The sequence below is a fragment of the Panulirus ornatus genome, chromosome 2, assembly GCF_036320965.1.
Source record: "Panulirus ornatus isolate Po-2019 chromosome 2, ASM3632096v1, whole genome shotgun sequence".
Taxonomy (NCBI): Eukaryota; Metazoa; Arthropoda; class Malacostraca; order Decapoda; family Palinuridae; genus Panulirus; species Panulirus ornatus.
The window spans coordinates 101,351,229-101,366,331 of NC_092225.1; the positions used below are offsets into that span (position 1 = coordinate 101,351,229).

General features: G+C 42.4%; 1 protein-coding gene across 5 annotated transcripts in view; it reads right to left on the bottom strand.

Annotated features, from left to right (window-relative positions):
- Positions 1 to 15,103, bottom strand: part of Nak (Numb-associated kinase) — a 555,804-nt gene that overhangs the window by 180,811 nt on the left and 359,890 nt on the right. For all 5 annotated transcript variants that reach the window (XM_071680832.1, XM_071680812.1, XM_071680802.1 and 2 more), the window contains one exon: positions 7,212 to 7,359. In XM_071680832.1, coding sequence (XP_071536933.1) covers positions 7,212 to 7,359 — 148 coding nt within the window. The remainder of the gene's footprint in view (positions 1 to 7,211; positions 7,360 to 15,103) is intronic.

Sequence of the window (15,103 nt, forward strand, 5' to 3'; positions counted from 1 at the left end):
GAGGGGTACATGGGCAGCACTTGCAGAAAAGAGGTGTGAATGAATGGAAGATAATTAAACGAAAACTGCAGGAGGTCAAGATAATGATGCAAAGTTTGAAACAGAGGGCATTTGAGAGTTGGGGTGAGCAAGGATCAGTAAAATTCAGGATGAATAACTTTTAACTTTCTAAAAAGGAGAAACAGAAGGAGTCACACGGAGAGTACTCATCCTTCTTAAAGGCTCAGACTGGGGTGGCTAAATGTGTGTGGATGTAACCAAGATAAGAAAAAAGGAGAGATAGGTAGTATATTTGAGGAAAGGAACCTGGATTTTCTGGCTCTGAGTGAAACGAAGCTCAAGGGTAAAGGGGAAGAGTGGTTTGGGAATATTTTGGGAGTAAAGTCAGGGGTTGGTGAGAGGAAAAGAGCAGAGGAAGGAGTAGCACCACTCCTGAAACAGGAGTTGTGGGAGTAGTGATAGAGTGTAAGATAGTAAACACTACATTGATATGGGAAAAACTGAAAGTGGATGAAGAGAGATGGGTGGTTATTGGTACCTATACACCTGGGCATGAGAAGAGAGATCATGAGAGGCAAGTGTTTTGGGAGCAGCTGAGTGAGTATGTTAGCAGTTTTGATGCGTGGGACCGAGTTATAGTGATGGGTGACTTAAATGCAAAGATGAGTAATGTGGCAGTTGAGGGAATAATTGGTGTACATGGGGTGTTCAGTGTTGTAAATGGAAATAGTGAAGAACTTGTTCATTTGTGTGCTGAAAAAGGACTGGTGATTGGGAATACCTCGCAAACACGGGAGACAGCGACAAAGTATAATAAATAAAAATAAATAAATAAAAAGAGAGATATAAATAAGTATACGTATGTAAGTACGAGAGATGGCCAGAGAGCGTAATTGGATTACGTGTTAATTGATAGGCGCATGAAAGAGAGACTTTTGGATGTTAATGTGCTGAGAGGTGCAACTGGAGGGATGCCTGATCATTATCTTGTGGAGGCGAAGGTGAAGATTTGTAGAGGTTTTCAGAAAAGAAGAGAGAATGTCGGGGTGAAAAGAGTGGTGAGAGTAAGTGAGCTTGGGAGGGAGAGTTGTGTGAGGAAGTACCAGGAGAGACTGAGTGCAGAAAGGAAAAAGGTGAGAGAAAAATACGTAAGAGGAGTGGAGGAGGAATGGGATGTATTTAAGGAAGCAGTGATGGCTTGCACAAAAGATGCTTGTGGCATGAGAAGCGTGGGAGTTGGGCAGATTAGAAAGGGTAGTGAGTGGTGGGATGAAGAAGTAAGATTATTAGTGAAAGAGAAGAGACGTATTTGGACGAATTTTGCAGGGAAATAGTGCAAATGACTGGGAGATGTATAAAAGAATGAGGCAGGAGGTCAAGAGAAAGTTGCAAGATGTGAAAAAGAGGGCAAATAAGAGTTGGGGTGAGAGAGTATCATTACATTTTAAGGGGGAATATAAAGATGTTTTGGAAGGAGGTAAATAAACTGCGTAAGACGAGAACAAATGGGAACATCGGTGAAGGGGGTTAATGGGGAGGTAATAATAAGTAGTGGTGATGTGAGATGGAGATGGAGTGAGTATTTTGAAGGTTTATTGAATGTGTTAAACGATAGAGTGGCAGATATAGGTTGTTTTGGTTGAGGTGGTGTGTAAAGTGAGAGGGTCAGGGATAATGATTTGGTAAACAGGGAAGAGGTAATGAAAGCTTTGCAGAAGATGAAAGCCAGCAAGGCAGTGGGTTTGGATGGTATTGCAGTAGAATTCATTAAAAAAGGGGGTGACTGTGTTGTTGACTGGTTGGTGAGGATATTCATTGTATGTGTGGTTCATGGTGAAGTGCCTGAGGATTGGCAGAATGCATGCATAGTGCCACTGTACAAAGGCAAAGGGGATAAAGGTGAGTGTTCAAATTATAGAGGTACAAGTTATTTGAGCTTTCCTGGGAAATTGTATGGGAGGGTACTGATTGAGAGGGTGAAGGCATGTACAGAGCATCAGACTGGGGAAGAGCAGTGGGGTTTCAAAAGTGGTAGAGGATGTGTGGATCAGGTGTTTGCTTTGGATAAAGTGTGTGAGGAAATATTTAGAAAAACAAATGGATTTGTATGTAGCATTTATGGATCTGGAGAAGGCATATGATAGAGTTGATAGAGATGCTCTGTGGAAGGTATTAAGAGTATATGGCAGGGGAGGCAAGTTGCTGGAGGCAGTGAAAAGTTTATATCTAGGATGTAAGACATGTGTACGGGTAAGAAGAGAGGAAAGTGACTGGTTCCCAGTGAATGTTGGTTTGCGGAAAGGGGGCGTGATATCTCCATGGTTGTTTAATTTGTTTATGGATGGGGTTGTTAGGGAGGTGAATGGAAGAGTTTTGGAAAGAGGGGAAAGTATGCAATCTGATGTGAATGAGAGGGCTTGGGAAGTGAGTCAGTTGTTGTTTGCTGATGATACAGTGCTGGTGGCTGATTCAGGCAGGAAACTACAGAAGCTGGTGACTGAGTTTGGTAAAGTGTGTGAAAGAAGAAAGCTGAGAGTATATGTGAATAAGAGTTATTAGGTACAGTAGGGTTGAGGGACAATTCAATTGGGAAGCAAGTTTAAATGGAGAAAAACTGGGGGAAGTGAAGTGTTTTAGATATCTGGGAGTGGCTTTGGCATTGGATGGAACCATGGAAGTGGAAGTGAGTCATACGGTGGGAGAGGGGGTGAAAATTCTGGGAGCGTTGAAAAATATGTGGAAGGCGAGAACATTATCTCGGAAAGAAAAAATGGGTATGTTTGAAGGAATAGTGGTTCCAACAATGTTATATGGTTGTGAGGCATGGGCTATAGATAGGGTTGTGTGGTGGAGGGTAGATGTGTTGAAAAAGAGATGTTTGAGGACAACATGTGGTGTGAGGTGGTTTGACTGAGTAAGTAATGAAAGGGTAAGAGAGATGTGTGGTAGTAAAAAGAGTGTGGTTGAGAGAGCAAAAGAGGGTGCATTGAAATGGTTTGGTCACATGGAGAGAATGAGTCAGGAAAGAATGCGTGGGAAGTATTCTTTCTCCTCTATCCCCATATACAAGTATATGTTGAAATGTATAGGTATGCATATGTGCATGTGTGGATGTGTATGTATATACATGTGTATGTGGGTGGGTTGGGCCATTCTTTTGTCTGTTTCCTTGCGCTACCTCGCTAACGTAGGAGACAGCGACAAAGTATAGAAAATAAATAAATAAATAAAAAGATAAATAAATAAAGGAGGTTAATAGCAAGTAAAAAATTACAAATGGGAACATTGGTGAAGTGAGGGAGACTGAGTGAATATTTTGAAGCACTACTGAATGTGTGATGTAGGGTAGCAGAAGCAGAGTATTTGGGTTAGGGTGGTATGCAAAGTGAGAGAGTCATGGAGTGTGGTTTGGTGAAAGCCTTGCTTAAGATGAAGTGTGGCATGGTGGCTGGAGTGGATGTTATTGTGGTTAAATTTCTTAAGAAAGGGGGTGATTGTGTTGCTGATTGGTTTGTAAGGAATTTCAAAGTATGTATGAATCATGGAGAGATGCTTTAGGACTGGCAGAATACATAAACAAAGCAACTGTATACAGACAAGGGTGACAAAGATGAGTGTTTTAACTACTGAGCTGAAAGTATGTTTAGCATATCAAGAAACTGTATGGGAGGATAGTCAATGAGAGGATGAAGGAATGTACAGAGAATCAGAGTGGGTAGGTGTTTGCTTTAAAGAATGTTTTTTTTTTTTTTTTTTTTTTTTTTATACTTTGTCGCTGTCTCCCGCGTTTGCGAGGTAGCGCAAGGAAACAGACGAAAGAAATGGCCCAACCCCCCCCCCCATACACATGTACATACACACGTCCACACACGCAAATATACATACCTACACAGCTTTCCATGGTTTACCCCAGACGCTTCACATGCCTTGATTCAATCCACTGACAGCACGTCAACCCCTGTATACCACATCGCTCCAATTCACTCTATTCCTTGCCCTCCTTTCACCCTCCTGCATGTTCAGGCCCCGATCACACAAAATCTTTTTCACTCCATCTTTCCACCTCCAATTTGGTCTCCCTCTTCTCCTCGTTCCCTCCACCTCCGACACATATATCCTCTTGGTCAATCTTTCCTCACTCATTCTCTCCATGTGCCCAAACCATTTCAAAACACCCTCTTCTGCTCTCTCAACCACGCTCTTTTTATTTCCACACATCTCTCTTACCCTTACGTTACTTACTCGATCAAACCACCTCACACCACACATTTTCCTCAAACATCTCATTTCCAGCACATCCATCCTCCTGCGCACATCTCTATCCATAGCCCACGCCTCGCAACCATACAACATTGTTGGTACCACTATTCCTTCAAACATACCCATTTTTGCTTTCCGAGATAATGTTCTCGACTTCCACACATTTTTCAAGGCTCCCAAAATTTTCGCCCCCTCCCCCACCCTATGATCCACTTCCGCTTCCATGGTTCCATCCGCTGACAGATCCACTCCCAGATATCTAAAACACTTCACTTCCTCCAGTTTTTCTCCATTCAAACTCACCTCCCAATTGACTTGACCCTCACCCCTACTGTACCTAATAACCTTGCTCTTATTCACATTTACTCTTAACTTTCTTCTTCCACACACTTTACCAAACTCAGTCACCAGCTTCTGCAGTTTCTCACATGAATCAGCCACCAGCGCTGTATCATCAGCGAACAACAACTGACTCACTTCCCAAGCTCTCTCATCCCCAACAGACTTCATACTTGCCCCTCTTTCCAGGACTCTTGCATTTACCTCCCTAACAACCCCATCCATAAACAAATTAAACAACCATGGAGACATCACACACCCCTGCCGCAAACCTACATTCACTGAGAACCAATCACTTTCCTCTCTTCCTACACGTACACATGCCTTACATCCTCGATAAAAACTTTTCACTGCTTCTAACAACTTGCCTCCCACACCATATATTCTTAATACCTTCCACAGAGCATCTCTATCAACTCTATCATATGCCTTCTCCAGATCCATAAATGCTACATACAAATCCATTTGCTTTTCTAAGTATTTCTCACATACATTCTTCAAAGCAAACACCTGATCCACACATCCTCTACCACTTCTGAAACCGCACTGCTCTTCCCCAATCTGATGCTCTGTACATGCCTTCACCCTCTCAATCAATACCCTCCCATATAATTTACCAGGAATACTCAACAAACTTATACCTCTGTAATTTGAGCACTCACTCTTATCCCCTTTGCCTTTGTACAATGGCACTATGCACGCATTTTGCCAATCCTCAGGCACCTCACCATGAGTCATACATACATTAAATAACCTTACCAACCAGTCAACAATACAGTCACCCCCTTTTTTAATAAATTCCACTGCAATACCATCCAAACCTGCTGCCTTGCCGGCTTTCATCTTCCGCAAAGCTTTTACTACCTCTTCTCTGTTTACCAAATCATTTTCCCTAACCCTCTCACTTTGCACACCACCTCGACCAAAACACCCTATATCTGCCACTCTGTCATCAGACACATTCAACAAACCTTCAAAATACTCATTCCATCTCCTTCTCACATCACCGCTACTTGTTATCACCTCCCCATTTACGCCCTTCACTGAAGTTCCCATTTGCTCCCTTGTCTTACGCACCCTATGTGTATGAGAAATAAATAGAGTAACAGATGAATCTGAATCTGGCATTCATGGAGCTGGAGAAACCATATGATAAGTGTTGATAGAGATGCCTTGTGGAAGGTCTTAAGGATATATGGCTTATGAGGGAAGTTGCTACAAGCAGTGAGATGTTTATATCAAGGGCGTAAGGTTTGTGTATGAGTATGAAGAGAGGAGAGTGAGTAGTTCCAAGTGAAGGTTGGTCTGTGGCAAGGGTGTGAGATGTCATCATGGCTGTAAATTGGTTCATGGATGGAGTGATGAGGGACATAAATGCAACAGATTTGGAGAGAGGGGTAAGTATGCAGCCTGTTGGGGAAGAGGAGGCATTTAAAATGTGTCAGTTGCTGTTGCTTGTTGATGGCAGATTCGAGTGATAATCTGCAGTAGTGGATGACTGAGTTTGGAAGAGTGTGCAAAAGGAGGGAGTTGAAAGTAACTGTGAATAAAAGCAAGATTTATGGTTAACCTGAGAATGATCAATAACAGGAGACTCCAATAACATAGTGCCTTTCCCAGCAAACATGGCAAAATTTGCTTGAGTTGAAAATCTGTTTCAGAGCAATTACATATCTGAGACACTTGGCTAAACAAGCAAACAAGCTGTACTGTCAATAACCCTTGTTCTCCTGAACAAATATCCCAATATCACAAATCCAAAAAATGTAATATGCAGCTAGTAACATGGGATATGGTTGTTGTACTGTAAATAAGCTGCAGCCTTGTTTGCTGGATATTCAATGAATCTGTTAAGGCATACCAATTGACCCTCAGCTAGGTTTTTCTGATATGGAACAATCTAAGTCTTCCTTATATCTGAAATGACACAGGCTTTCTAGAACAATCCACATTAAGATGGAACTTGCTTTTTAAAAGAAGAACTGTAACTATACAATGTGGCCTAACAAATCTTAAGAGAAGCCCATACTACTGTTTATGATATCAATCCAGTTAAAAGGGGTAACTCTGACCTAGTAAAACCTGTGGCACTACATCTGACATGAAGGGCATCATTCAGAATGATTAAGATTTGCTTCTCCATCCCAAGGTAAATCAACAGGCATTCTTCAAATCCAGATTTACAGTCCATACAATATTTCTCTTTAGAATACTATCAAGAATTTCATTGTATTCTTTTGAACTTTCAAAAATATATCTGCTCACTGAAACTGCAAGCTGACATCAAGCAAATCTTTGCAGATGTGAACAGTGCCAGGGAGCAAATAAATATGGGTGGTGAGTCACTTGGCACCTCACATCATGATGTCATATCATACACCTGGGTAGGACGCTGTAAGGCCACTGTGCCCTATCAAAAAGAATCTACTGACCTCATTTTATGGGCAAAAGTTGTTGAATCTTCATCAATGCACCTTATTTTTTGGTTAAAAGAAATCTAAACTACCAATTAACATGTTCTCTCTCTCAGGATGTTCAGAGGGTTCATATCATGGGAAATTTAAACTTATTAAGAAAGAAAATTGAAGTACAAAAGCCTGAAAAATGCTTACTGCTTTGAGATCCTCTTCGAATCTTATCAAATTCTGCCCCAAAGATGTGGTCCTCAGACATCTGGCTGAATGGTGTTGTATCATTGAAAGGGTTCCATGCTCGAACTTCGCCAGTGGCTATGTTCACCTCAGAACTAACTAGGCCCTCCTGCAATAAAAAAAAGTGTTTAATATTTAGCTAACCCCTCTGTGATATCTAACCATCCCTAGTCCCCTTACACTTTTCACAAGTTGGTGAGAGATATGATAAGGATTTTAACTTTATCCAAAGGATACACATATTGGCCTTTACTCCCACCACTCCTGTTTCAGGAGTAGTGCTACTCCTTCCCTTGCTCTTGTCTTCTCACCAACCCCTGACTTTACTCCCAAGAGATTCCCAAACCACTCTTCCCCTTTACCCTTAAGCTTCGTTTCACTAAGGGCCAGAACATCCAGGTTCCTTTCCTCAAACACACTACCTATCTTTCCTTTTTTCTCATCTTAGTTACATCCACACACATTTAGACACCCCAATCTGAGCCTTCGAGGAGGATGAGCACTGCCTGTGTGACTCCTTCTGTTTCCCCTTATCCTCTGGGGATAGGGGAGAAAGAATACTTCCAATGCATTCCTCATGTGTCGTAGAAGGCGACTAAAATGGGATGGGAGCGGGGGGATAGAAACCCTCCCCACCTTGTATTCTAAGTTTCTAAAAGGGGAAACAGAAAAATATATTTATCTATTTATTCATTTATTTATCTATTTTGCTTTGTCGCTGCCTCCCGCGTTAGCAAGGTAGCGCAAGGAAACAGACGAAAGAATGGCCCAACACACCCACATACACATGTATATACATAAACGTCCACACACGCAAATATACACACCTATAAATCTCAACGTATACATATATATATATACACACACAGACATATACATATATACTTTTTTTTTTCTTTTTTTTTTTGTCGCTGTCTCCCACGTTTGCGAGGTAGCGCAAGGAAACAGATGAAAGAAATGGCCCAACCCAACCCCATACACATGTATATACATACACGTCCACACACGCAAATATACATACATACACAGCTTTCCATGGTTTACCCCAGATGCTTAACATGCCCTGATTCAATCCACTGACAGCACGTCAACCCCGGTATACCACATCGATCCAATTCACTCTATTCCTTGCCCTCCTTTCACCCTCCTGCATGTTCAGGCCCCGATCACACAAAATCTTTTTCACTCCATCTTTCCACCTCCAATTTGGTCTCCCACTTCTCCTCGTTCCCTCCACCTCCGACACATATATCCTCTTGGTCAATCTTTCCTCACTCATTCTCTCCATGTGCCCAAACCATTTCAAAACACCCTCTTCTGCTCTCTAAACCACGCTCTTTTTATTTCCACACATCTCTCTTACCCTTACGTTACTTACTCGATCAAACCACCTCACACCACACATTGTCCTCAAACATCTCATTTCCAGCATATCCACCCTCCTGTGCACAACTCTATCCATAGCCCACGCCTCGCAACCATACAACATTGTTGGAACCACTATTCCTTCAAACATACCCATTTTTGCTTTCCGAAATAATGTTCTCGACTTCCACACATTCTTCAAGGCTCCCAGGATTTTCGCCCCCTCCCCCACCTTATGATCTACTTCCGCTTCCATGGTTCCATCCGCTGCCAGATCCACTCCCACATTTCTAAAACACTTTACTTCCTCCAGTTTTTCTCCAATCAAACTTACCTCCCAACTGACTTGACCCTCAACCCTACTGTACCTAATAACCTTGCTCTTATTCACATTTACTCTTAACTTTCTTCTTTCACACACTTTACCAAACTCAGTCACCAGCTTCTGCAGTTTCTCACATGAATCAGCCACCAGAGCTGTATCATCAGCGAACAACTACTGACTCACTTCCCAAGCTCTCTCATCCACAACAGACTTCATACTTGCCCCTCTTTCCAAAACTCTAGCATTCACCTCCCTAACAACCCCATCCATAAACAAATTAAACAACCATGGAGACATCACACACCCCTGCCACAAACCTACATTCACTGAGAACCAATCACTTTCCTCTCTTCCTACACGTACACATGCCTTGCATCCTCGATAAAAACTTTTACCTGCTTCTAACAACTTGCCTCCCACACCATATATTCATAATACATTCCACAGAGCATCTCTATCAACTCTATCATATGCCTTCTCCAGATCCATAAATGCTACATACAAATCCATTTGCTTTTCTAAGTATTTCTCACATACATTCTTCAAAGCAAACACCTGATCCACACATCCTCTACCACTTCTAAAACCACACTGCTCTTCCCCAATCTGATGCTCTTTACATGCCTTCACCCTCTCAATCAATACCCTCCCATATAATTTACCAGGAATACTCAACAAAATTATACCTCTGAAATTTGAGCACTCACTCTTATCCCCTTTGCCTTTGTACAATGGCATTATGCACGCATTCCGCCAATCCTCAGGCAGCTCACCATGAGTCATACATACATTAAATAACCTTACCAACCAGTCAATAATACAGTCACCCCCTTTTTTAATAAATTCCACTGCAATACCATCCAAACCTGCTGCCTTATCGGCTTTCATCTTCTGCAAAGCTTTTACTACCTCTTCTCCGTTTACCAAATCATTTTCCCTAACCCTTTCACTTTGCACACCACCTCGACCAAAACACCCTATATCTGCCACTCTATCATCAAACACATTCAACAAACCTTCAAAACACTCACTCCATCTCCTTCTCACATCACCACTACTTGTTATCACCTCCCCATTTGCGCCCTTCACTGAAGTTTCCATTTGCTCCCTTGTCTTATGCACTTTATTTACCTCCTTCCAGAACATATTTTTATGCTCCCTAAAATTTAATGATACTCTCTCACCCCAACTCTCATTTGCCCTCTTTTTCACATCTTGCACTTTTCTCTTGACCTCCTGTCTCTTTCTTTTATACATCTCCCACTCAATTGCATTTTTTCCCAGCAAAAATCGTCCAAATGCCTCTCTCTTTTCTTTCACTAATAATCTTACTTCTTCATCCCACCACTCACTACCCTTTCTAATCAACCCACCTCCCACTCTTCTCATGCCACAAGCATCTTTTGCGCAATCCATCACTGATTCCCTAAATACATCCCATTCCGCCCCCACTCCCCTTACTTCCATTGTTCTCACCTTTTTCCATTCTGTACTCAGTCTCTCCTGGTACTTCCTCACACAAGTCTCCTTCCCAAGCTCACTTACTCTCACCACCCTCTTCACCCCAACATTCACTCTTCTTTTCTGAAAACCCATACAAATCTTCACCTTAGCCTCCACAAGATAATGATCAGAAATCCTCCCACTTACACCTCTCAGCACATTAACATCCAAAAGTCTCTCTTTCGCGCGCCTGTCAACATGTAATCCAATAACGCTCTCTGGCTATCTCTCCCTTACATACGTATACTTATGTATATCTCGCTTTTTAAACCAGGTATTCCCAATCACCAGTCCTTTTTCAGCACATAAATCTACAAGCTCTTCACCATTTCCATTTACAACACTGAACACCCCATGTATACCAATTATTCCCTCAACTGCCACATTACTCACCTTTGCATTTAAATCACCCATCACTATAACCCGGTCTTGTGCATCAAAACCACTAACACACCCATTCAGCTGCTCCCAAAACACTTGCCTCTCATGATCTTTCTTCTCATGCCCAGGTGCATATGCACCAATAATCACCCATCCCTCTCCATCAACTTTCAGTTTTACCCATATTAATCGAGAATTTACTTTCTTACATTCTATCACATACTCTCACAACTCCTGTTTCAGGAGTACTGCTACTCCTTCCCTTGCTCTTGTCCTCTCACTAACCCCTGACTTTACTCCCAAGACATTCCCAAACCACTCTTCCCCTTTACCCTTGAGCTTCGTTTCACTCAGAGCCAAAACATCCAGGTTCCTTTCCTCAAACATACTACCTATCTCTCCTTTTTTCACATCTTGGTTACATCCACACACATTTAGACACCCCAGTCTGAGCCTTCGAGGAGGATGAGCACTCCCCGCGGGACTCCTTCTTCTGTTTCCCATTTTAGAAAGTTAAAAAATACAAGGAGGGGAGGATTTCCGGCCCCCCGCTCCCGTCCCCTCTAGTCGCCTTCTACGACACGCGAGGAATGCGTGGGAAGTATTCTTTCACCCCTATCCCCAGGGATAATATACATATATATGCATATATATATATATATATATATATATGTGTACCTGTAGGAAGAGAGGAAAGTGATTGGTTCTCAGTGAATGTAGGTTTGCGGCAGGGGTGTGTGATGTCTCCATGGTTGTTTAATTTGTTTATGGATGGGGTTGTTAGGGAGGTAAATGCAAGAGTTTTGGAAAGAGGGGCAAGTATGAAGTCTGTTGGGGATGAGAGAGCTTGGGAAGGGAGTCAGTTGTTGTTCGCTGATGATACAGCGCTGGTGGCTGATTCATGTGAGAAACTGCAGAAGCTGGTGACTGAGTTTGGTAAAGTGTGTGGAAGAAGAAAGTTAAGAGTAAATGTGAATAAGAGCAAGGTTATTAGGTACAGTAGGGTTGAGGGTCAAGTCAATTGGGAGGTGAGTTTAAATGGAGAAAAACTGGAGGAAGTGAAGTGTTTTAGATATCTGGGAGTGGATCTGGCAGCGGATGGAACCATGGAAGCGGAAGTGGATCATAGGGTGGGGGAGGGGGTGAAAATTCTGGGGGCCTTGAAGAATGTGTGGAAGTCGAGAACATTATCTCGGAAAGCAAAAATGGGTATGTTTGAAGGAATAGTGGTTCCAACAATGTTGTATGGTTGCGAGGCGTGGGCTATGGATAGAGTTGTGTGCAGGAGGATGGATGTGCTGGAAATGAGATGTTTGAGGACAATGTGTGGTGTGAGGTGGTTTGATCGAGTGAGTAACGTAAGGGTAAGAGAGATGTGTGGAAATAAAAAGAGCGTGGTTGAGAGAGCAGAAGAGGGTGTTTTGAAGTGGTTTGGGCACATGGAGAGGATGAGTGAGGAAAGATTGACCAAGAGGATATATGTGTCGGAGGTGGAGGGAGCAAGGAAAAGAGGGAGACCAAATTGGAGGTGGAAAGATGGAGTGAAAAAGATTTTGTGTGATCGGGGCCTGAACATGCAGGAGGGTGAAAGGAGGGCAAGGAATAGAGTGAATTGGAGCGATGTGGTATACCGGGGTTGACGTGCTGTCAGTGGATTGAATCAAGGTATGTGAAGCGTCTGGGGTAAACCATGGAAAGCTGTGTAGGTATGTATATTTGCGTGTGTGGACGTATGTATATACATGTGTATGGGGGGGGTTGGGCCATTTCTTTCGTCTGTTTCCTTGCGCTACCTCGCAAACGCGGGAGACAGCGACAAAGTATAAAAAAAAAAAAAATACATATATATATATATATATATATATATATATTTTATTATTATTATTATTATACTTTGTTGCTGTCTCCCGCGTTTGCGAGGTAGTGCAAGGAAACAGACGAAAGAAATGGCCCAACCCACCCCCATACACATGTATATACATATGTCCACACATGCAAATATACATACCTACACAGCTTTCCATGGTTTACCCCAGACGTTCACATGCCCCGATTCAATCCACTGACAGCACGTCAACCCCGGTATACCACATCGCTCCAATTCACTCTATTCCTTGCCCTCCTTTCACCCTCCTGCATGTTCAGGCCCCGATCACACAAAATCTTTTTCACTCCATCTTTCCACCTCCAATTTGGTCTCCCTCTTCTCCTCGTTCCCTCCACCTCTGACACATATATCCTCTTGGTCAAACTTTCCTCACTCATTCTCTCCATGTGCCCAAACCATTTCAAAACACCCTCTTCTGCTCTCTCAACCACGCTCTTTTTATTTCCACACATCTCTCTTACCCTTACGTTACTTACTCGATCAAACCACCTTACACCACATATTGTCCTCAAACATCTCATTTCCAGCACATCCATCCTCCTGCGCACAACTCTATCCATAGCCCACGCCTCGCAACCATACAACATTGTTGGAACCACTATTCCTTCAAACATACCCATTTTTGCTTTCCGAGATAATGTTCTCGACTTCCACACATTCTTCAAGGCTCCCAGAATTTTCGCCCCCTCCCCCACCCTATGATCCACTTCCGCTTCCATGGTTCCATCCCCTGCCAGATCCACTCCCAGATATCTAAAACACTTCACTTCCTCCAGTTTTTCTCCATTCAAACTCACCTCCCAATTGACTTGACCCTCAACCCTACTGTACCTAATAACCTTGCTCTTATTCACATTTACTCTTAACTTTCTTTTTTCACACACTTTACCAAACTCAGTCACCAGCTTCTGCAGTTTCTCACATGAATCAGCCACCAGCGCTGTATCATCAGCGAACAACAACTGACTCACTTCCCAAGCTCTCTCATCCCCAACAGACTTCATACTTGCCCCTCTTTCCAAAACTCTTGCATTCACCTCCCTAACAACCCCATCCATAAACAAATTAAACAACCATGGAGACATCACACACCCCTGCCGCAAACCTACATTCACTGAGAACCAATCACTTTCCTCTCTTCCTACACGTACACATGCCTTACATCCTCGATAAAAACTTTTCACTGCTTCTAACAACTTGCCTCCCACACCATATATTCTTAATACCTTCCACAGAGCATCTCTATCAACTCTATCATATGCCTTCTCCAGATCCATAAATGCTACATACAAATCCATTTGATTTTCTAAGTATTTCTCACATACATTCTTCAAAGCAAACACCTGATCCACACATCCTCTACCATATATATATATATATATATATATATATATATATATATATATATATATATATATACATACGCACATATACACACATACACCTATATACATATATACACATATGAAAAATGTAAGAAATAATTTAGAAAACTGAAACTTCTAGCTTGAAAAGAAATGAAAAAAATGAATGTCACATAATGGTTCAACCTCTGGCTATGGAAAGGGGAAATGTATAATTTATTTACAGAAACGTGAAATAGAAGTTTTCATCAATTTAACCACTGTATCATACTACACATGTACATAATTCATACTGTCTGCCTTTATTCATTCCCATTGCCACCCCGCCACACATGAAAATAACAACCCCCTCCCCATGCATGTGCGCGAGGTAGCGCTAGGAAAAGACAACAAAGGATACATTCGTTCACGCTCAATCTCTAGCTGTCATGTATAAGCCACTGAAACCACAGCTCCCTTTCCACATCCAGGCCCCACAGAACTTTCCATGGTTTACCCCAGACACTTCACATGCCCTGGTTCAATCCACTGACAGCACGTCGACCCCAGTATACCACATCGTTAAAATTCACTCTATTCCTTGCACGCCTTTCACCCTCCTGTATGTTCAGGTCCCGATCGCTCAAAATCTTTTTCACTCCATCTTTCCACCTGCAATTGGGTCTCCCACTTCTCCTCATTCCCTCCACCTCTGGCACATATATCCTCTTGGTCAATGTTTCCTCACTCATTCTCTCCAGGTGACCAAACCATTTTAAAACACCCTCTTCTGCTCTCTCAACCAAACTCTTTCTATTACCACACATCTCTCTTACCCTTTCATTACTTACTCGATCAAACCACTTCACACCACATATTGTCCTCAAACATCTCATTTCCAGCACATCCACCCTCTTCCGCACAACTCTATCCATAGCCCACGCCTCGCAACCATATAACATTGTTGGAACCACTATTCCTTCAAACATACCAATTTTTGCTTTCTGAGATAATGTTCTCGACTTCCACACATTTTTCAACGCTCCCA